This window comes from Ambystoma mexicanum, chromosome 10, assembly GCF_040938575.1.
Source record: "Ambystoma mexicanum isolate Mex_15411 chromosome 10, UKY_AmexF1_1, whole genome shotgun sequence".
Classification (NCBI taxonomy): domain Eukaryota; kingdom Metazoa; phylum Chordata; class Amphibia; order Caudata; family Ambystomatidae; genus Ambystoma; species Ambystoma mexicanum.
Genome location: NC_090932.1, coordinates 1,270,131,658 through 1,270,155,453, shown reverse-complemented (window position 1 = coordinate 1,270,155,453; position 23,796 = coordinate 1,270,131,658). Strand labels below are relative to the sequence as shown.

At 46.4% G+C, this 23,796-nt stretch overlaps 1 protein-coding gene across 2 annotated transcripts in view; it reads right to left on the bottom strand.

The window, feature by feature from the left end:
• The window catches only part of RASAL1 (RAS protein activator like 1), a 1,443,380-nt gene that overhangs the window by 546,455 nt on the left and 873,129 nt on the right, over window positions 1–23,796 (bottom strand). For both annotated transcript variants that reach the window (XM_069619245.1, XM_069619246.1), the window contains one exon: window positions 8,898–9,051. In XM_069619245.1, the coding sequence (XP_069475346.1) occupies window positions 8,898–9,051 (154 nt within the window). The remainder of the gene's footprint in view (window positions 1–8,897; window positions 9,052–23,796) is intronic.

The window sequence follows — 23,796 nt, the reverse complement described above, 5'->3', positions numbered from 1 at the left end:
CTTCACTCTCTCTACTGATCCGGACTTTGGTTCCCAAGGGCGTTCAACCTACCAGCGCCTTCAGACCATACCAATGGTATATAAGGTGCTATATAAGTGCAAAATAACATAATATAAAATAACATTAGCTGGTATGCTGCGAGATCATGAGAGGTTAAATGCCTTCAATCAAGACTTTTACCTGTCATGAAATGTCCTAATTTATCCAAAGGACACTCCCCTCTGTTCTATTTGGAAGCACAATGTAGATATATGCACATGATTGACTTAAGAATGTAGATGAGCAATATAATTGTAAATTAATTCAAATGAAAATGAGAACAAGTCTACTGATGCGAGAGAACAAGGCCTCTATATTCAACACCCTCGCCTAGTGTAGCTTAGAGGACCTCCATCTTGAAATATACACTTGCAGTCAGGATGAAGAAAAGCAACTTGACACACTGAAGCAATATTTACTCGCACACTAGCTTTCTGCTTCCTCAGCATATTTATTAATAACCTCACACTGCCAAAAATATGTACGTCTGTTACTAACAAAAGATTCTTCAAACAAATGATGATACGAAAGTGTGAGTCTTTATTGTACTATGAATACACGTCTTCCTTGGTATCTCTTGAAGACAACTGTAGTGACCTTGGAAAGCTGAGATTGCCTGTATCCTCATGGAAGTCCATTGTGCTAAATGCAAGGAGTGAAATCCTCCTTACTGAAGTCATAGAATATGCTGTATGATGCATTGAAATCAAAGGGCTCGATTCTCAAAGAATTGACCTGGAGAAAGTCTAAGATGGCCATGAGCATCTCTGATTTTCACCTGCTTCCGTATACATGATTCACAAAAGCTAAAACTGGAGAAACTCTGAGGATGGCCAGAGCATATCTGAGAGGCTCATGTGTAAATGTGATTCTTGAAGATTTGCTTAAGGACATCTCAGACTTGCTCCATTACTCTCCACATTTTCTCCAGTTGTAGGCTTTGCAAATTAGGTATAAGGTTGCAGGTACAAATTGGAGATGCTTATGGGCATCTCAGATTTGCTCCAGTTCAAATCTTTGAGTATCAGGCCCAATGTGTCAAAAACCTATGTAAATTGTTTATTAAGAGGCAGTGTAAAACAGTGTTGAGATTGCATGGGGATTTTGTGCTGTTCGTTCGCACATTCACCCTGCAGCACTGCTATTAAAGATTTACAAAACTAACCTCAGGTTTCGGGCCCTGCGTTTAATTCCTTCTACACCGTACTACCCTTTTTGGCACTCAGAGGCAAGTATTCGGTGGACAATGATCCTGAAGCCAAAAGTCTTTTGCAGCACTCATCTTAGACTCTGAGACACTGCACCTTTTAATATCTCTGACCAACTTATTTCAACTCTGAGCAGCCCCAATGGCAATACTAAACACCTGACTGACTCTAAATGAGGCTCTCTATGTTTGATGAACATTCATCAAAATCTTCATCTCTCAAGGTCCTGACAAACCCTCTGATACATGAGAGGCTCTGGCAAAGACTAACACACCTTAAGTGTACTGACCAATACCTTGGGCCTCATTCAGAGATTGGAGGTAGTCATGGCGCTATTTGCGCCATGACTGCCTCCAATAACGGTATCGGCACCGGTCTGGTTCAATGGGGACTTACCGGTGTAGTCCGACCTTTGCAGGATCGGTAAGTCTCCATTGAAAAAGCCATTCCCCAATCCCATTTGAGCACCCACAGGGCTCAATGGGAATGGGGAAGGTGCTACTAACGGTACCGCAAATTGCGGTACCGTTATTAGCTCTGAAGTCCCTTAGCGGGTCCCGTCCCTAACGCGTGGTCAGACCAGGCGTTAAAGGATGGACCCGCTAAGGGACCTCGTAGTAGGGCGGTAAGGGATTACCGGTACCGGTCTCCTTAACGGTGCTCGGTATCCCTTACCGCCCTACCCGGAATGAGGCTCCTTGACTTTTAAGGTGCCATTGGCAAGGCCTTGATATCTAATGGAGCACTGAATGAGGCACTCGTTGCAAGGGAGAACTGTGTGAGATCTTAATTGGTAGGGGGAACTATTTGACTTCCCCATGTCTAATGGGTTGTAAACTACCCCCTGGCACCAAAAGAAAACCAATATAGGTATTGTGTAACAACCGAGATTAAGTCTCAGTGTAAAAGTATGACAAATGTAGCAATTTCTTGTTCTTGTAACCAGCTGGCAATCTTAGCTAACTTGTAAACAGAGATACAACTGTTTGCTTGTCTCTGCTATTAAAAGCAGACACAGCTACTGCACATTTGGAATTACACAATAAAAGGTAGGTCACTGGGAGGTAGTGGCACACATGTGGAGAAAGCCAGGTTAGATCATCTAAAATGTGTTATGGGATATCAGCAATAATTTTCCTCTTAAAGCCCAGATTTCACTGTCTCATTCTCATTGCATCGCTCTTCCCTACTTTCCCGATCTCCCTCCCAAATGTCCTCTCCCTCTTGATTTCTCACCCCCTTTTCCTATCTTTCATCCTCTCTTGATAGCCATATCTCTTTCTCACACCATTATCTCCTTTGGATCTCCCTTTTTTTGTCCCTTTCTTTCGCTCCCCACTCTTTTCCAATAATAGTCGTTCTTTCCCCCACTCAAATTCTGCCTCTCTTGATCTTATTTCCTCCATTCTTTCTCTGATTCCCCCTCCTCTCCACCTCCCACTCCTGATGTTCCTACCTCTTGTCTATGTCTTCCCCTCCGGGCACCATCCATCGTGTTATCTCCTGATATCCATGCTTTTCTCTTAATCTCCCTCGTATACTTTATTTCCCAATATCCCTCCTGCTCTTATTTATTTCCTCTTTGAAACTGAATTATTCCCCCTTTCCCAATCTCTTTACCCTGATACTGCTCCCTCTTTCCTTCTCTATTTCTCCTTGTGTCCCGTCATGAACTCCTTTTCTCACTTCCTTTTCCTCCAATCCTAATCTCCTTCCATTTTCCTTGTTTTAATCTACTGGCATCCACATTCTGCTTTAGCGCTCATTCATATTTCTTTCTCTATACTTCTTTATGCTCTAACTAGGGGTGATGCTAGATATGGAAAAGATCCGGGGCTATGCTAATGTCAGGACTGTCGGAACTCAGGGCTAGCTAGCCTTTTGGTTGTAGCCCCTGAGCTTTGATTCGGGGGTACAACCAAAAGACACTGGGCTAGAGGCCACTCTACACACCCCTAGCAACGACTCTTGCTTCAACTTTCATTGAGCATCATTCCTTCTCAGTCTTGTTCCTTTTTTACCTTCTATTCTCTCCTCCCTCTCATGCATCCTTTCCCTTTTTTCTTTCTCTGTTTACTTTTCCCACTCATTTTCCCTATCTCTCACTTACTCTGCATTTCCATTAGGCCATTCTCCTTTGAATTCCTCCTTTATGCCACACCTTACCACATGTCACAGCTCTTTTTTCTCTTTTTTCATGCACGTCATCCCATATATTGTGCTCTCTCTCCTCACTCTATATTTCTTTAGCTTCCATCTTCCTCCCACCAATTTTCCAGGATCTCTCATGTTTCATTTTTCTCTATCCATTCCCTCACTTTATTTGTTGCTCACATCTCCATTCTTTCCCCATCTGCACTCCCCTTCAGTAATCCCCTTATTGCTCTCTCATTATCTCTGCTTTCTTCTTCATTTCCTCCCATCTTTCCATAATATTCGCTGACTTCCTCATCTAACGTATCCTACGCCTCTTTTTAGCTGCAACCTCGCCTGATTTCTAACTGTCATATCACTCTCTCTGGACCACACTTAGGGCCTCATCACGACTTGGGCGGTAATGCCGGTGGCATTACCGCCAGCGGTATTAGACCTACCGCCGAACTCCCCGGTGCTAATAGCGCCGATTCAGGAGTTCGGCGGTAATGTTAATCCCCATTCCCCATTGAGACCATTCGGGAATGCCCCATTCCCCATTGGGCTCAAAGGGCAAATTTCGCGCTAATACCACCAGCGGATTTCCAGCCGGCGGTATGAGCGCGAATTTTCAGCGAATTTCCCCCCAGCTAAGAGCTGGGGCGAAATCTGCCGAAGTCCTGATTTGGCGGACCCTTAAATCCGGCGGTAATAGCGCGACCGCCGGATTTAAGGGTTACCGCCAAAGTCGTGATGAGGCCCTTAGTCTTGATTATATTATGTAACTTGGTTGTAAAGTGCTTATACTGCTCCAACACCACCTCGGAGTGTTAGACGTCAAGGGTGGGAGAGAGATAGTAGGCAAAAGAAACAGTTACAATTCAAGGACATTTTAAGACTGACATAGCTGCAGACAAACTGCTTACTGTCTCAGGAGGATAGCTCAGGGGCACATGCTCGCCTTGGAAGCAAAGTCTCACTGAGCATCACAGGTTCGATCCCTGGGTCAGTGCTTAGAAACCTCTGAGTGTTAAACGCATTATAAATAACTTATCATATCATAAATCTTGCGTGTGCGCTCTCTCTCTCGTAGTTTTCTGCATGTCATGATTGATGAATGTGCGGCACCTTGGGAGCACATGGTGTTGGCTGCTTTATGATAACTTGCAGATTTATTGTAGTCTTTTTATGTTATTTGCTGAAACCCAGCATCCCTTCAATACGCTCTTTCTACCATTTCCTCAACTTTATAATGCAAATGGTCATCGTTAACTGTACTTACATGTTTTCAATGAATTGTTTGCTTTTGAATCATATACATTAAGATAAGCACAGTGCCCAACTCAAAGAGGCTCAAAGTGTGTGTTCGGATGTGGACAGAAAATGCCTGTGTTTGTCTTAAGGCAGTGGGAATACCGGTGATCACTCACTACATTCAGCGGGGAGGAGGGTGGGAGGGCGGGCGCAGGGTAAGGTGGAGGGCCACATATTATGTTGTGCCATTGATCAAATGTAATGCAGCCTTTACATTTCTGACTGTGGAACGAGGAGCCCGGGTTTTAATACAATCTTTCCACTTGACTATATTAACTGATTGTGGGTAAATCAATTCCTCACTTCTTTACCTGTTGGAATTGACAGACCAACAGCCGGGATTCAGCACTACATCACATATAGTTGTGATAGGTTCGGACTGGCTTTTCGGAAGCCCCCTCACCAGAGACGTTTTTTATGGGAGGCCAAAAGGGGCCCTTCTCAGGGCCCCTACCTTGGAGCGGGACCCCACAAGGCTGCCTGATCTAAAGAAGTAAGATACCATTGTTCACCAGCCTTAAATAGCACACGCCAGGAGATTTTATGTCATGCTGCTGAGGCTCTAAACCTATTGCCTGTCTGTTTTGGCAGGTACATTCTGCCTTGATCAATTCATCATGTAATGCTTTCTGTGTTCACTGTGGTATATATAGTTTGTGTGTTCATTCCTTGTGGCACAACTCCTGTAGCATTCTTTCCTTCCTGTGGGAAATATGTTGATCGTGTGCAATAGCCAAAGTTGAAATGCATATTAATAAATTGAGTGCCACAATGGTTCAGAAGTTAGCTCAGTGTGCTAAGCACTCATTGCAGAGATATGTGTTCATATGAAAGATTACAAGAGCACATTCCAGCAAGGGTGGCTGAACCTTTCATATGTCTGAAGTTCATAAACCTAGCTGTATATGTACTTGGTTTTGCAGCATAACAGGTGCTATTATCAGCAATTTACCTGCACAAGATAGGGGTTGCTATAAAAACGAACATGTCATTCATATGGTGAAGGTCTAGAAATTGGTTTGTTCAGATGGGGCGTTCTAAAACCTAGACAATGGGCCTCATTACGACCCAGGCGCTAAGTGGTTAACAGCGCCGTAAAAGGCTGCGGCGCCGTTAACCACTTAGCGCCTTATTACGAGGTCCCTTTGCGGGACCCAACCTCAACGGCTGGTCTACACCAGCCGTTAAAGTAGGGACCCGCAAAGGGACCTTGGTGCTAAGTACGGTACTGCAATTTGCGGTACCATACTTAGCGCCTTCCCTATTCCCATAGAGCCCTGTGGGGCGAAAATGGGGAAGGGCCATGGTTCAATGGGGCATTACCGCCCCGCCAACCTTGGAATGGGGTGGTAATTCCCCATTGAACCATGGCGGTCCTGTTACAACACCGGCACCAACCATGGTGCTAATAGCGCCATGGTTTAGCACCGGTGTTGTAATGAGGGCCAATCCCCTCCAAAGATGAGCGCAAACTATTAGTCCAAGAGGTGAATAAGTATCCAAATTCAAGACTGTGAAACCATAGTGTTCATGCTTGTCCTGGCTTTGCCAGCTGACGATACAGTGATCCTGGTCAACTCATCTAATATCTCTTGCATTACTGTGCTGTCTTCTGTGAGGTTTGCCTTCTTGCATGCTGGTGGCATCGTTTAACTCATTACTTGATCTATATTCTTATGTAGGCCATTTGAGTGGAAGGGGTGGTAGACAGGAGAGAGCAGACCAGATGTTGTAGGCCTTGGGCAAGCATATTTTAGGGTCTGCTCGTTTGACACAACGGTTTGCTTTTTGTATAAAAGTCAAAGGTTTTTCTGCACGTTTATGAATGACAATTTCACAATCCATTGTTTTGGAAGTATTTAAGACTTAAAGGTACAAAAGAATTACAAGATTAAGGGCCTCATTACACGGAAGGCGGTAATGGTTAACGGCCACCGTTAATGGTAACGGTGACCGTTAACCAGTACCGCCTTACTACGAGGTCCCTTAGCGGGTTGGTGATTTAACGCCTGCTTTTTGCAGGCGTTAAAAACCAACCCGCTAAGGGACCTCAGAGCTAATTACGGCACCGCAAAATTGCGGTGCCGTAATTAGCGCCTTCCCCATTCCCATAGAGCCCTATGGGGCAGAAATGGGAATGGGGAAGGGCAATGGCGGAAGGGGGATTTACCGCCCCACCAACCTTGGAATGGGGCGGTAAATCCCCTTTCCGCCAAGGCGGTGCCGGTATTTTACCGGCATGAGCCATGGCGCTAATAGCGCCATGGCTCACCGCCTTCCGTGTAATGAGGCCCTAAATCTGTTAAATCAGATCGATTGGTATGCTGGTACTTATATACTTCCCTTGATGATGGAGAGAATGAAGCTAGAATCATTTTGTGTAGCACCCTTCTGAAATATTTTGGTTTTAAAAATTGTCAGGTTTGGAAATGTGATTTGTGTACTTTGCAAGTCAGTTTTATAAAATTAGATTGTTTTAGTACATGGTAAGAGCTGGACAAGAAAGTGTTCAAATGCAGGAATTGCAGAGTTGGCACAAATCCCATTGTCACCCCTTAAGCAATGCGTAAACCTGGGCTTCTCATTTAATCTTGTAGTGCCTAACCTCTCAGAATTGCCAGTCCCTAAACCTTTCAAAATTGTCACCCCTTTAGAGTGATTTCCTTCTGACAGTATGATCTTCATAACAGCCTCACTCATGGTTTCACTGGCTATAGGGTTGCTTCCACTATAACAGTGAGCATTGATATACTGCACACCACAGACACTTGTTCCCTTGATCTCTAATGGCATCACTGTTCGAAAATCATGTCCCACTTCTAATCTCAGTATGCCTGGAGAGAGACACCTTCCTGTTAGCTTCTAATCTGCATCCACTATCCATACTATGCTCTGTGTAGCTTTCTCCTTCCTTACAATTGGTCTACTCTATCCATGCTTGAGCAATTTTGCATTCTCTGAGGCAGCTAATGTGAGTTCTTTGCCTATTCTGGGTTACATGTACCTTTTACATACAGTCCTGCATTAATACTACAGGCTGCATACCTTCCCGGATGCTATTGATAAAAAGTATCCTCTTTCTATATTGGAAGAGAAGTAACCTTTTCTTAGATTGCTAATGTTGGCCTTCAAATGCTACTTGGTTATCATTCTAATTAGAGCAAGAATGAAGAGGGTAAGGGGACTTAAAGGGAGTAAACATGCTTATTTTGAATGCTGCAAGGCACCACATCAACCGATAGGTTATGATCACTGTGGAGGGTGTGGCCCAAAGAATTCCATGCCCAGGGCCCCAAAAATGCTTAAGATGGCCCTGCCCCTCACACATAATCATTGGATGTGTGTGAGGGGAGTGTGTTTAATGCTGAATGCCTGAACATCATTAAACAGTATGCATAGCTCGCTGTGAGTAGCTTCTTCCTCAGATCTTTCCTTCCACTCACACCAATCCCAGAACTAACTCAATGTTTCCACATATGTTGCCTAAACAATATAATGTTTTGGGAATTAGAGAGCACGCAAATGCCAAATACATGGGTTCTTTGCACTAGATGTGTGAATGGGTAGGAGCTCAAAACATCGGTTTTTGCCCAATATTTTCCACTATGCAGAGGTCTAGAGGAAGAGCATTCCAATGATGGGACATTGAACGCTCAAAGATCTGCCGCTTGATCAGATTATATGGTTGTGGAGGAATAGGCCTCCATTTCATATATGTACACTATAAGGTGTCTGTCTGTCCAAGGTGAAGGAAGGGGCTTTCCTTAGACCACTCAATGAGCCAATGAGGGTGTATGCATTAAGCTGTTTCATTTTGCCACCATTTATTATACACTTCTTTGTTACATTTCTACCATTGTGGCCAGTACTCACTCCATGGTGCTTGAGGCTCACCTCTGGGACAACCATTGCACACATCTAGCAATGGTAGTGGGTGATGAGTGGTGATAAAGGCATGATATTTTCTGGCTTGTAGCACAGGCCTATGTTCTTGACTCAATGAACCAAGCCTAGTCACCCAAGTCTCAGTCCAGGTGGCCACAGGCAGCCATTGCAAGGTGTGCAGTGCTGGAGTGATATGGTGTCTGCACCTCAGGTTTGTGCCATCAACTGCAACAAAAACAACATTCCAGGAGCTTCTGCTTTTTCACAGTGGGGTTAGCATGCCACTGATATTCTTCTGAGAAGATAGTTTTTCCTACCTGTCTTGGTGACCTCGCTCATGTTGAGGTAGTCTAGGAAGGGTACGGCCAGACCCTGGCCCAGGAAGATCTTCACCAGCTTCATGGCAATCTCCTGTCGGCTCTCCACAGAGCTGACCTCCTCCAGCATGGTCAGCGGCGTGACATCTTCATCCTGGACATGTTAGGAGAGGGCATGGTGAGAGTCTAGTTTAAAGAGCATTTCATACTAAACATCACATCTCCATATCCCCAACCACAAATCTTTCCAACAATGGAAGTGTCTACGCTCTCGCTCCAAACCAGAATCTCTCTGACATTGGAAGGAGTAGTTACTAATCTATAACCACAAACTCCAACCTTTCCAACATTTCAGGGGCATCTATTCTCTCAACCCAATCAGGAATCTCTTCAATGCTGAAGAAAGGAGGTCCTTGCCTCTCAACTCATACATGAATCTCTGCCACAGGGCATGACTTTTACACCTCACCCCAGACCTGTCTCAGTGCAACATGGGAAATGGGTGCATTTGCCCTACAACCCCCTAAATCTAAATCTTTCCAAACCTTAGAGAGATTGGGAATGTTCTCCTCCCCTTTCACCCCAAGCCAATTCTTTCCAACACTAGAGGGAGAACCTGTGTCCTGTGATGAATCCCAGGGTATTGTCACTGCTCTAGATGGGAAAACCCACCACCCCCATGAAAGACCAGGGTGGTAAGGCTGCTACCCGATAGTCCCCCTGAGAATGGTACTTGACAGGAGGACCTCATGAGGGTAAGACTCGACTGGGGGCAGTGATACCAGAGGGAGAACGCAGTATTCCCTTACCCTCCCACCTTTACCCAAACCCCTTCTCTGTACCCTTCATCCAGTACCACAACGTACTGTTATAATATTGCTCTATGAGCCCCACTGAGGGAAAAGACAACATATAGAAGCTAATGGCAGTACTATGCCGAGGAAGAGGGCGCAAGCAATGAAGATCACCAGCGGGAACGAAGGCAGGCGTCCTAGTCCTTGCGTTAACAGGATTGGCCACCTATCGTTAACAGGATTGGCCATCTATCATTTAAAGATTCAGCGAGAATGATGGCGTCTTGAATCCCAGCTCAGTACCGACCTTGCACTTTACTGCACAAAGGAACCAGCCGATAGAGCGCAGAGGAGAGACAAACCCACGGAAGACTGACAATGCAGGAGGCGGAGCAGGGAGGACAAAACGTAACTGACGGTTACCGGGGCTGCTCCGGAGATGCTGACCCAGAGGCAACTTGCTGCATCGGCACACAAAAGACAGCAGAAGGCTCTGCAGAGGTGGAGAAGTAGTCCTGATGCCAGTGAGGCGAACAATTGGAACAATGAGGCCAAGGCCAGACAGGTACATGGGTGGCCAGTTAGAAGGTTGGAGAGAAACAGAGGGCACAGGGAATGCAACCCTAGGGAACAAAGGAATACTTACCGGGACAGAGAGTCCCAGAAGAGAGGGCGTGGGACTGGATGCAGACAACCATGCCCCGCACAGGAATAGGGGAAAGAACGAACTTTGTAAATGTGAAAAACATTCAGAGAGCTTGGCAGGAGAGTGAACCAGGGCTATGGAGTGAAGACAGAGTGAGGAGAGATACCATTGTAATCAATCAAGTGAAGGGGGTCTCCAACCCATGGAGAAAAGGCAATCCCCAATTTATGACAAATGAGAGCATGATCCCTGCAGAAACCAGTGACAAACACAGACCCTGGCGGGAGATAAACCAGTGCTGTGGAATAGAGAGAGATTGGAGCAAAGAAACACTGAGCATGAATACATGGAAGAGATTGAGAAACCAGGCTGTGGAAGTGTTCCCCAAACAATACTGAAGAAAAGGAGGAATATGAACACCACATAGACCAGTAACAGTTATAGACACTGACTGGGGAGTAAACCAGGGATATGGAAAAGAGAAAGATTGAAGTAAAGAAACGCTAAAAGTGAACATGTGGTAGAGATTGAGAATCCAGGTTGGGAAAGTGATACCCAAACAATACTTGAGAACGATACAAAGTTTGTGTGGACCAGTGACACATGGAGACCTTGGCGGGAGAAAAGACCAAGGTTGAAGGTGAAGAACCTGGTGTACCCTACTTGGCAAGCAAGTGGGCCGAAGAGGGGAGTATCGTGAATAATGTCAGAGAGCCACAACAAGCAAGAACAATATGTAAAATGTGTTGTGGCTTTATTGCAGCCTTAGGAGGCCTACACCAGTTTTCAACCTCACTGTGACAGCCCTAGGACGCACGTCTGCTCATGAAGAATCAAGCTGGTAGGATACAAGAAATGCTGTGGCAAAGGGGAATCAACCCCAAGCCTTGTGGAACTTACATTTACCTTTTTGACACCCTTATTGAACTCTCATTTGGAATATTGTATTGAATATAGGATCGGGCTGCAGGTCAGCAGTCAAAGAGACATTGTAGATGGGGGGCCACATTTGTGCCTCATGACCCCCACATGACTCAACACGAAGGCAGAAAAACGTCAGATGGGCCTCACCCTTAGGCCCATCATCGCAATCATCGATGTATCGCAAGTGTAAGAAGCATTGTTCACTCTGACAGCCATTCAGACCATATCCAATCGATGATTTGGACGATATGGAGATGACATCCATCGAACAAGTCAACTGACTGATAAGCCAGAGATTAATGACATCATCACTGTCATCACGAAGTAGCCGCATTATACAAGAAGTACATATTCATCCATTCAAGAAGATTACACGAACATGCACTAGTTTATTGCATATAGGCAAGAAGCACATGCTTATGACTCACAGAGGTAGAGGACGGACACACATACATGTCTCTTTATATTCACTTCCTGGAAACTATAGGTCTCTGAAATGGCTGACAAAGGAGAGACATGCTTCGGATACATGGAGAAGCTGACATGATCACCACAGCCAGAGGCGTGCAGAAATAAGGCACACAGCCAAGGACAAGTGGAGATGGAAAGTTCCAGTTACCAAGACAATGAGCCACCTGCAGAAAATCAGGCTAAAATCCTCATAATTACAAGCAGGACAGCTTAATTTCATGGTCTCAACACATTTCACACAGCCGAATAGGACACTGCCCATTCAATTGAGGCAGACAAAGAGGACTGTTCCCCATCGAACCAGAGAGGGGAAAGTTACAAGTGTTGCCCATAAACTGTTAACTGAATGCACGCTCCCAGGCTTAGGTGATCAGAGATGGCTACATTAGGGAACACTTTGCGCCTCCATGTTCATTCCCATTGCCTTGAAAAGGTACACTCAGTCTGGTAACCGTCCAGGGTCCCAGGGATGGAAGGACACATTCTGCCCTATCCAGATTCACCTCTCATGTGGGTATATCATTTGTTGCAAGGGCCAATGGTCTCTCTGCGACCCTGGGTAAATAAAATGATAAGGAACTAAATAGTTATCCACCCAACCTGATGGTATTACCTGTCAGAATGTTAAGTTCAGGTCATTCAGAACTGAAAATCAGGCCTAAAATCTGTTGTCATGTGCTGGAGCTTTGATATGTTGCATAAACTGTAACCCTTACACATTTCCAAGTAGTATTTGTGTAGTTGTGATTTGTGGCTGTTCTGCCCAAATATTAAAATGGCCCAAAATGTTCAAGGTTGAGACATCAATTATAATGTGTGCAATCTGCACTGCTACCTTTTTAGCAGAAGTAATTTTAGAATAGGGGGTAGAGATTGAAAGAGAAAATAATAAAAATGCCTTCGGCAAAATAGGGCTTTTTATGAAGGTCTTTCTAGCCCTCATGTGGCAGTGCATTAGTGCATTTGTATTTTCCTGGAAATTATTAACCTCCTTCTCCCAACGTGTGTGTTCTTTAAACCAACATTATTATATCACATATAGGTGTAAGGTCTGTCATAACAGAGCTGCAGTTCTCCATTAGCTAGGTCTACGTAACAAACAGTGAGTCCAAGCTCATTGACGCAACCATTTCACAGATTTGAGGTGTGTGTTTCATGCCTGGGATGGAATTGATGAAAGCACACTTAATTGATATTAACTAGCTCTCTGCCTTTGTACCTGTTCCTGCCAGTGTGGCACACCAATCTTGAATGCGAGTTTATGAGATGTAGTGCCCAGGGTGATAGGAGGAGCTTATCGCATAGCAGCCACTGACTGGTCCATCCTCAATACCTTTAGAACACTTTTGCTACGGATTCCCTGTCTGAGGATAGTGTTGCATGGTTCAATCCAACCCCTTCAGAGCTAAGGGCGAGTATGCCCGCCCTTTTTACACAGGCACGCATAATAGATCAGCATTTAAGAGTAAATTGGGGTCAAGAGGTGGAGTAAGCTTACAGCAAAGTACTGTTGTTGTTCATCCATGTCTGTCTGGCTTGGTATGGACAGACCACAGAGTTATTCCACCAGACCTTATGTCAGCCTTGCACGCCATGCTGGTGGATGAAACACCTCACTTTCCTATCCAGCCAGCAGCGTCCTATTCTGTCCAGTTATGAATGTTAAGAGTAAGGTTGAGGGCCTGACAGGAATTGTATTTAGTTTTAAATGTCTTTGTGAGTTGTGCACATATACATTATTTTCTGTCTGGGTTTTTTCCAACTGAATGTAATAATGTAATATTTTTTTTACAGAGATTAATCTGTAATAATAATAATTTGGCATTTATATAGCGCTACGAACCCTCAGGTATCTGAGCGCTGCTTATTATTACCCACGGTGTGTGGTGTTCATTTATCGACCTCGGAAGGATGAAAGGCTGAGTTTGGCCCCGCCGGGACTCGAACCTGCGTTAGCAGGCTCTGCCCAGATACTCGCTGTGCCACTTGAACCAGTGCTATCCAATGAAGTACAACATAGTGCCAAAGCATTAGGTAAAATGCTTTAAAAGTGCTAATAACAGCACCACACACTGTGCAATGTATGCATATCTCTCAACCATCCAACATTTCGGAACAGTTAAAGGGGAGATTTTGCACCCAGAAAAGGGGGATTTTTATTTTTTTCTCCATTGAATTTCATTGGTGGAAAGAACATCTTGAAGCATAAAGTTGTATTTGTTGTGTCATAGTTTTCATCTAGTGTAAAAGAGTGCTTGGTCGCAGGGTACAAGAGCAACCGTAACTGAAAGGTAACTAAGATCTTCAGGGTGACCCACATCATTGGAATCAATAAATGCTTCTTTTTATGGTGACTATGGACCTTCACTATTATTATATACAGATAGACACTAGTTCAGTAAAGTGAGTCTTTTTTGGAAAAAGTGTACAATGCAAACTGAATCACTTCTACCAACTCCCAATTTTGGCCAATAAAGCACAGTGAGATTAAATGAATTGCCCAATAACATACCTTAGTTCAGTGGGGAAGCCAGGATTTGGGCCTAGTCTGAAAGTTAGACACTTGACCACACACCTTCCTAGCTCCAGTAGCTACAAATATATGCTAATATTTGAAGACCTAAAATAATACCACATTTTTAAGAGATGGCTTTAAAAGTACACACATCATACAATAAACCAACCTGACAATGTATAACTCACTGTACAAACAGGTTGATCAAAAAGAGTATAATTGTAACTTTATGTTTACCAGCCTGAATGGGAGCCTACAAATTCCAACAAACAAAGTAATGTGAACCTACGAAGTTATATCCTACAGCCAAAAAGTTAAATAAAATTGATGGCAAGGTCATTGTTTCACACAGCCTGAAATTGTGTTATGCACCCCCATCACTTATCATTAACCAACAATTACACTTCAAAAGCCACAAACAAAATTCCCGAGGGCCAAGCCACTCCTAGAGAGGCTTCAGAGTGGACAGCACTTACTGAGAACAACCACGCGGCACTCAGGACCACATGCCCAAACAAGGATGAAAGGCGAGGGGCATACGGAGAAGGAAAAAAGAGAAAACCTAGGAATTGGAAGCCACCTGGTGCGCAGGGAAGGGGTAGGGTCTAGGACGAAACAAGAAGTAGGGTGCGAGGGGTTAATCCCTCTTCATAATTATAATTGGTTATTTATAACGTGCTTAATACCCAGAGGCTCTTGCTTCCAAGGCAAGCGTGTTGCCCCTGAGCTATCCTCGCAAGAAGTAATGCATTAGTAGGGCCAGAAGGCTCCAGCAGTCATGCACAGACATAAGTGTATGGCACCCCAGGAATTAAGGGCTAGTGCAAGCCTGGGGCGAAGGAATCACGAAATGCTAAAGACTAGTTACTGCAAGCAAATCTGAAACATTGGCAGGAAAACACAAATTGGAATTTCAAAAAATCATATGGGAAAACATGAGTTTGCAAGAAAGGTTGAGGAAGCAAAGCTTGCCGTTACAGGTATATAGATTTAATGTAACTAGCCATTGCCTGAAAATAGAAGCCGAATGGTTGGAAACTATGAAATTGAAGTGCTGCTTGGAGGGAATCAAGATTCCTTTTGGGTGTCACAGTTGGGTGCAATCTCAGCATAGCTCATGCAGCTGTGTAGTAGATTAAAGATACTCACTCTAGTGACTAGAGTACTCATAGTCCTAAATCCCCTTTCTTCCATCATTGTGGGCATAGCCAAACATGGGAACGGTACCAGAACCTTTGGCAGCAAATAATATGAGCTTCCCTTTAAATTTAATCTAGCGCACAGGTGCGCGGGCCAGGGCATTGGAACGCTCCCAAGGCCCTGCCCTCCAGCGACTCACCTCAGTCTGCATTTGATACATCGGACGCTTGTAGACCTGGCTGTACTGACAATTTTAGCCCCTGGCATACTAGCGGGGGAAGGTGGGTGGGAAATATGGAGGAAAAGGGGCTTAGGACCATGAGTGCTATAGTCAATAATGTGAGTAACTTTAATAACTTATTAGTCCTGTCCCCTTTCCTCCATCCTTGTTGGTGATTCCACCAAAACAAGACACCTGGGCGGAGCTGTAACAACATGCCCTGTAACTAGGAAGAAGTGAAAACGTTCCTGAGAACTGCCTGGCCAAACTCTGCATCCCGCTTAGAACTGGCATCCAGAGAATAGTGCTTACAAAAAGCGGATGGAGTGGCCCACATAGCCGTCTTACTGATTACCTCCCAGGAGGTGTGTCTCTGAAATGCCACCGCGGAAGCTTTGGCCCTAACCGTATGAGCATGGATTCCAGCAGGCACCATCTTTCCCATGGACACATAAGCCTCTGAAATGACCTGGACCATCCAACGGGCAATGGAGGCTTTGGAGGCATGGGTGCCGGGGGATGAGCCTCCAAACGTGACGAGCATTGATTCCGACTTTTGGAAAGACCTGTCCATGAGAGATAGAATTTTAGCACTCTATGCAGATCCAGGGAGTGTAACGTTCTTTCTGCTTCTGACTGTGGATAAGGGAAGAACACAGACAAACATATTTCTTGGTTTAAATGGAATGGCAAAACCAAGAGAACCTTGTCGCTGTGGAAACTCATGAAAGGCTCACACGACAACAGCACCTGCCGCTCGCTGATTCTACGCGCCGATGTGAGAGGCACCAGCAGAACCAATTTGAGTGTAACCCATCTAATGTGAACCGAATGACATTGTATTGAAGGGTTTGCGCTGTAAGGCTGCGAGAACCACATTTAGATCCCAGATGGGATGGATCTGCCTTTGCACAGGTGGGAACAGTCTGCTTAAACCCTCGAGGTGAGCCTTCACCACCGGGTTGGCCACTGAAAAAGTCTGATCTGTAGAGATCTTGTAAGCTCCAATTGCCGCAAGGTAAGTGTGGCAAGTGTTCAACTGGACCCCTGAGTGGGACAGGTGCGCAGAAAAAGACAACACGTCGTTCAGGGAGCCAGAGAGGGGGTCAGCCCCCTCTCCTCATGCCCAATGGCAGAATCTGGTCAACTTGCTCTTGTACTGTAAACGTGTGGATGGCCTCCTGGCCTCCTGGATAATCTCCCAATTGCTTTCAGAGAATGGTGATGGGTGAAGCTTCAGCTGATCAGGAGCCAAGGCTAGAGGGCCAGTTTTCCCGTGTCTGGCTGTTCCACCGCCCTGTGCTGTTGTGTGAGGAAGCCCCTGCTGAGGACCGTAAGATGGACCGGGCCCTGCAACCTCAGCTAGAGGTCTGAGAACCACGCGTTTGATGGCCATTGGGGGGCAATTAGGATTAGGGTGCACCCCACTAAGGTCTGAAACTTGCAGAGGGCCATTGGAGCAACAGAGGCAGAGGAAACACATTGCACCTGCGGCCGTGCCAACAAGGCTGTAATGCATGCCCCAAGGGAACCCTGTCCGCGCCGCACCCATGATGCAAAGGGGGGCAGTTGAAGTTCTGAGAAGAAGCAAACAGGTCCAGTTCCAGAAACCCCCACATATGGAAGAGAGGTAACAAGGAGGTGATGTGTAATTCCAACTAGTACATGTTAGAACCCAGGCAGCTGAGTTTGTCTCCCAGGAGAAGAATCGCAGAGATCCAGACCCCTTACGAAAAAGCCCACACCCAGATTGAAACCCCCTCAATGCAGAGGGGACTCATTTTGAGTCTGGCGTGCCACAACATCAGCACACATGATGCTATGAGTCCCAGTAGGTGTTGGAACCACCACGCTGAGGTAGTAGAATTGGATAGAATATGGCGAACCACCCTCCAGGGGGACTGTGGCCTGTTAGTCATGGGGAAAACCCTCTGAACAACCATGTCCCACCGGAATCTGAGAACCACGAGGTTCAGGGAGGGGGTTAACTACGACTTCCGCTGGTTAAGGGAAAATCCTGGTTGGTGCAGAACATCCACCAGCCATTGACAGGATGGAAGAGCCCCCTCAGGAGAACAAGCCCTCACCAGCCATTCATCCAGATAAGGGTATAGGTGGTGACCCTCCAAAGAAAGAGGGCCACCCAACGTGTTCTTAAGCTTTGTGAACAGATAGGGGGACGAATTGAGGCCGAACGGCAGCACCCTGTGTTGGAAATGGTGTATGGTGTAACATTATCGTGAACTGCAGGAACATCTGATTCATTTGGAAGATAGTGTCATTCGCCGTCCTGTTTGGCGTTTGTATCCGTGTTGGCGATTACGCGCTGGAAGGGCGTGCGGAGGTTCCACTACGTGATTTCTCTGTTACTCACCCCACGGTCTAGTGGTTTTCCAACATGGCGTCGCTGGTAGTATTTCTTTCCTCCTCTCCCAGCGATCGCGGCGTTGCAACCCCCTTCACTGCGCTAGCTCGCTGCTTTGGGTTTACACGCTAGTTTTTCAGCCTTGACCGCCTCGGTCACTTTCTGTACTTTCGGTCCGCCCTCTCCGGACTATCTCTCTCTCCCTTCCTTCCCTCAGCTATACGGTGCGCTGTTCTCCACGCCCGCCTCCTCTGCCTTACCTTTCGGCTGCGCTGTCATTCAGCCGCCCTGGTTCCTGCTGCTCCGGAGTTGTTTTCTCTGCTGGTGCCCTTTCCGGTGGCTATCTTTCTCTCCGGAACCTTCTTTGCTTCGGATGTCCGGCTTTGCCTGCTCCCATCAGCTAACTGCCTCAAGAACTACAACTGCTTGCTCCAGATCCTCTCAAACCGCTACACTCCTCAGAGGGTTTTTTCTGCCTGAACAGGCTTTTTTCCTTCGTACTGTCTCGCCTCGGGAAGGGGGTCCCGGGTTTGCTATACTTTAGCACTCACTGTGGCTTCCTCTCGAGACAGATACTTTCAACACAAAAAGGAGAAGGACTATCTCTCTCACAGGCAACTGCAACCGGAGGACTTTGAATCAGGTGAGGAGAGTGGGGAGGAACGGGAGTTAGCGGAACCGGCCAAAACGGACAGATTGCAACGCCCAAAAGATGTCGGCAGAAGAGCAGATACAAGAATTATGGAAGGCCATTCAGGGAATCTCCCAAGAGTTACAAACTGTTAAGGCAGAGAATGTAGTTTTGAAACAGATGATTACTGCCCGCGAACCACAATCCCCAGAACTTCCTGTCATGGCTCTTTCGGCAGGGAAGTTCGATGGAACTCCTAAAAAGGTCAAAGAGTTTTTGGAGGCCTGCTTAGTATATTTTACTTTCAGGCCCCGGCTGTTTGCCAACGACCAGACAAAGATCGGGTTCATGGTTTCGAACATGACCGGCAATGCCCTGGCATGGGTCACTCCGCTGGTTACTGGGGCTAATCCCATCTTACACGATTTTGCTGGTTTTCAGACCCTGTTGAAGCAGACCTTTGAGAGACCCGAACTGACTTTCACCGCCTGCGAGGACCTGTTGGATATCCGACAAGGGTCATCGGATGTTCTATCGTACATATCAGAATTCAAGAGATTGGCTTCGGGTGCTGGGTGGTCTGAACAAGCACAATTTGCCATATTTCGGCGAGGCCTTAAGGAGGATATTAAGGACGAACTCGCCAGGGCTTCCAGGCCACCATCTTTTTCGGATCTGCTTTCCGCAGCTTTACAAATTGAATACAGACTGCAGGAACGAAGGTCAGAACGCCGAAAACAACGAACAACCGTTCATTTTTCCGATTCCACCGTCTCCTCCTCTCCTTCCCATACTACAGACGAACCCATGCAGATTGGAGCAACTAGAGGACCTCTTACCGCGGCTGAAAGAAGAAGAAGGAAGGAGAAAGGTCTATGTGCCTATTGTGGATCGGATCAACATCTCCTCAAGGAATGTACTGAACTTCCTCAGAAACGTCAGGGAAACGGTTTCCCTCGGCGCCAGTAGGGACCTGGTTCCGAGGGGCTTCTGATTCATCCACCAGTCCCTATGTCTCTCTCTCTATTTCGGCTCCATACATTCCTGAGGATTCCAGGCTTATGGTTCTACCTGTTATAATAAAGGTCAACGGCAGAACAGTTGAGTGTCTCGCACTCCTGGACTGCGGAGCCGCCGGAAACTTTGTCGAGTCATCTGGACCAAAAGGATGGGTCTCCGTACCTTGCCTCGCAAAGAAGATCAAAAGGTAGAAGGGGTCGACGGTTCTCCTCTCTCTTCAGGGCCTATTACTCACACCACCGAGGATCTATCAGTTACCATATTTCAACATTCTGAGACAATCCGGTTCGACATTATTCGAGCTGCCCATTTTCCGGTCATTCTTGGCATCACATGGCTCAGAAAACATAACCCTCATGTCAATTGGGCGGACAATCAACTACAATTTAGTTCCTCCTACTGCAAGCTCAACTGTTTTTCTGACGACAGTATTCCTCAGATTGTTACAGGGTCTACCACACAACTGACTGGGGTTCATGCTCTACCTCTGTACTGTTCCCCTTACTCTGAGGTTTTCGTTGAAAGAAAGCCAGCGACCTTACCTCCCCATAGGCCAGAAGATTGTAACATTGACTTAGAACCCAATGCTTTGGTTCCATTCTGTAGGATGTTCTCTTTAACTCAAGCGGAAAGAAAGGTTCTTAAAGATTATCTTGATGCCAATGTTCAGAATGGGCTCATTCAACCTTCCAAGTCTCCTGCCGGAGCTTCTTTGTTCTTTATCAAGAAGAGAGACTCAACTGAATTGCGCCCATGTATCGATTACCGAGGCCTCAACAAGGTGACTATCCGGGATCGGTATCCTATGCCATTAATACATGAGATCATTGAAGCTGTTCAAGGTGCACGTTGGTTCACCAAATTAGACCTCAGAAATGCCTACCATTTGTTACGCATCGCCAAAGGAGATGAATGGAAGACCGCTTTTCGCACTCCTTTCGGTCTATTTGAGTACCGAGTAATGCCCTTTGGTTTGGTGAATGCTCCTGCTGTATTTCAACGGTTTATGGATCGGATGTTTTCAGACTTATTGTCTGTCTCCATGATCATATACCTGGATGACATCCTTATATATTCCAGCACCCTAGAGGACCACAAAACCCATGTCCAAAAAGTTTTGGAAAGACTTAAAAACAACCAACTTCTTGTCAAACCAGAGAAGTGTGTTTTTGCTGCTACTTCAGTGCCCTATCTAGGGTATCATCTTTCTGAAAGAGGCATCGCCATGGATCCCAGCAAAGTTTCTGCTATTCTGGACTGGCCTTCTCCGGTTTCGATCAAAGAGGTCCAAAGGTTTCTTGGGCTCTCTAATTTCTATCGCTCATTCATCCCAAACTTCTCTAAAGCAGTTCTCCCTATTACTTCGTTACTCAAGAAGGTCAACAATCCCTTTAGCTGGACTTCCGAAGCAGAACAGAGTTTTCACAATCTCAAGAATCTTTTTTGTACTGCTCCCATTTTGCGCCATCCTGACCAGAATAGACAGTTCATCGTCGAAACGGACGCCTCGGCCTTGGCCATTGGAGCGGTTCTGCTACAAGTGTTCGAGGAACGAGAACACCCGATTTGTTACCTTTCCAAGACGTTGTCTCCCAGCCAACTCAACTACTCCGTACTTGAAAAAGAATTGCTGGCTATAAAACACGCATGTGAGACCTGGCGACATCTATTGATGGGAGCAAGGCAGACCGTTATCATCAGAACGGACCATAAGAATCTCAAGGTCCTTCAGAATATGGAGTGTGTCAACTCCAGGCAGGCTCGCTGGGCATATTTCTTTGCCCAATATGATTTGCGAATTACCTACTTGCCTGGTACCAACAATACTCTTGCGGATGCTCTCTCTCGGAAGGGTCCCAAATGTGAGGAGAAAAGACATACCCCAGAGCCGATGTTCCACAGGAATAGGATCTTAACGGTTGCTAATACCTTTTTGGAAGAGGTTCGAGCCGGTGTTGCTTCGGAAGGTACTGTTCCGCTACTCAGAGGAGAGACTTCCTACACCAACAAGGAGGGTTTGCTATTCCTCAACCATCGTCTATACATACCTTCCGGTTCACTACGTCTGAAGATCATAAATTGGTGTCATGGTTCACTCACTGCAGGTCATCGTGGGAAGCTAAGTACCACAGAAACTATCACTCGTTCTTTTTTTTGGCCGGAACTCAAAAAGGATGTGGAGGAATACATACTCAGTTGCCCGGTTTGTGCCATGACTAAGTCCATTACCGGCAAGCCCTTGGGTCTTCTCACCCAACCTGAGGTACCCTCTCGCCCTTGGGGTTTGCTTTCTACGGATTTCATTGTAGAACTTCCGGTTTCTAACTCCTGCTCCTGTATTATGGTTACAGTGGACACCTTGACCAAACTGGCTCATTTCTCCCCATTGCATGGTCTTCCTACTGCTACCGAGATGGCTGAGGTTTTCGCCCAGGATATCTTCCGTCTTCATGGTCTCCCTGACAAGATCATCTCGGATCGGGGCAGCCAATTCGTTTCGAAGTTTTGGAAGGCTCTTTGTTCTCGCCTTGGTATGGAACGTGCTCTGTCGTCTGGCTTCCACCCTCAGACCAACGGTCAAACTGAGCGCCTGAACGCCACATTGGAACAGTACCTTAGATGCTACAGCAATCGTCTTCAGGACAATTGGGTTTCTTTGCTTCCTACGGCAGAGTTTACTTATAATAACTCATTTCATACAGCCATTGGACTCTCTCCTTTCTTTTGCACCTATGGGGTACACCCAAGATCTCTTCTTCCCTACATTCCGTCACCCACCAATTCCCCGACGGCTGAAGAAGTACTGCAGTCTATTTCTGATGCACACGTCACTGCCAGAAGGTGTTTGGAGAAGAGTCGTCAATACAACAAAACCCAAGCGGACAAACATCGTAGGCCTTGCCCTGAATGGAAGGAAGGGGACAAGGTCTGGTTGTCCACCAGGTTCTTGCCGCGATGGGTTCACCCTTCTAAACTCTCTCCTCGCTTTTTGGGTCCTTTTCCCATTCTTTCCAGAATAAATCCTGTTGCCTTTCGACTGAAACTACCTCCTTACCTCCGCCGCATTCATCCTGTCTTCCATGCCTCTCTTCTCAAACCTTTCATCCCGGACGTCCACCAGAGAGCTGTTCCTGACCAGCCTTTTCCTCAGGTGGATTCCTCTAGGGAATATGAGGTCTCTGCTTTACGTGACTCCCGCCACTACCGTGGTAGGTTGGAGTATTTGGTGTCTTGGAAGGGTTACCCTAGGTCGGAGGACTCGTGGGAACCGGTTTCCAACATTCATGCCCCTCGGTTGTTGGCTCAGTTTCATGCCCGCTTCCCCTTTAAGCCGGGGGTCCTACGCTCTAGGAGGGGGCATACTGTCATTCGCCGTCCTGTTTGGCGTTTGTATCCGCGTTGGCGATTACGCGCTGGAAGGGCGTGCGGAGGTTCCACTACGTGATTTCTCTGTTACTCACCCCACGGTCTAGTGGTTTTCCAACATGGCGTCGCTGGTAGTATTTCTTTCCTCCTCTCCCAGCGATCGCGGCGTTGCAACCCCCTTCACTGTGCTAGCTCGCTGCTTTGGGTTTACACGCTAGTTTTTCAGCCTTGACCGCCTCGGTCACTTTCTGTACTTTCGGTCCGCCCTCTCCGGACTATCTCTCTCTCCCTTCCTTCCCTCAGCTATACGGTGCACTGTTCTCCACGCCCGCCTCCTCTGCCTTACCTTTCGGCTGCGCTGTCATTCAGCCGCCCTGGTTCCTGCTGCTCCGGAGTTGTTTTCTCTGCTGGTGCCCTTTCCGGTGGCTATCTTTCTCTCCGGAACCTTCTTTGCTTCGGATGTCCGGCTTTGCCTGCTCCCATCAGCTAACTGCCTCAAGAACTACAACTGCTTGCTCCAGATCCTCTCAAACCGCTACACTCCTCGGAGGGTTTTTTCTGCCTGAACAGGCTTTTTCCCTTCGTACTGTCTCGCCTCGGGAAGGGGGTCCCGGGTTTGCTATACTTTAGCACTCACTGTGGCTTCCTCTCGAGACAGATACTTTCAACACAAAAAGGAGAAGGACTATCTCTCTCACAGGCAACTGCAACCGGAGGACTTTGAATCAGGTGAGGAGAGTGGGGAGGAACGGGAGTTAGCGGAACCGGCCAAAACGGACAGATAGGAACGTGCAGGGACACATATTT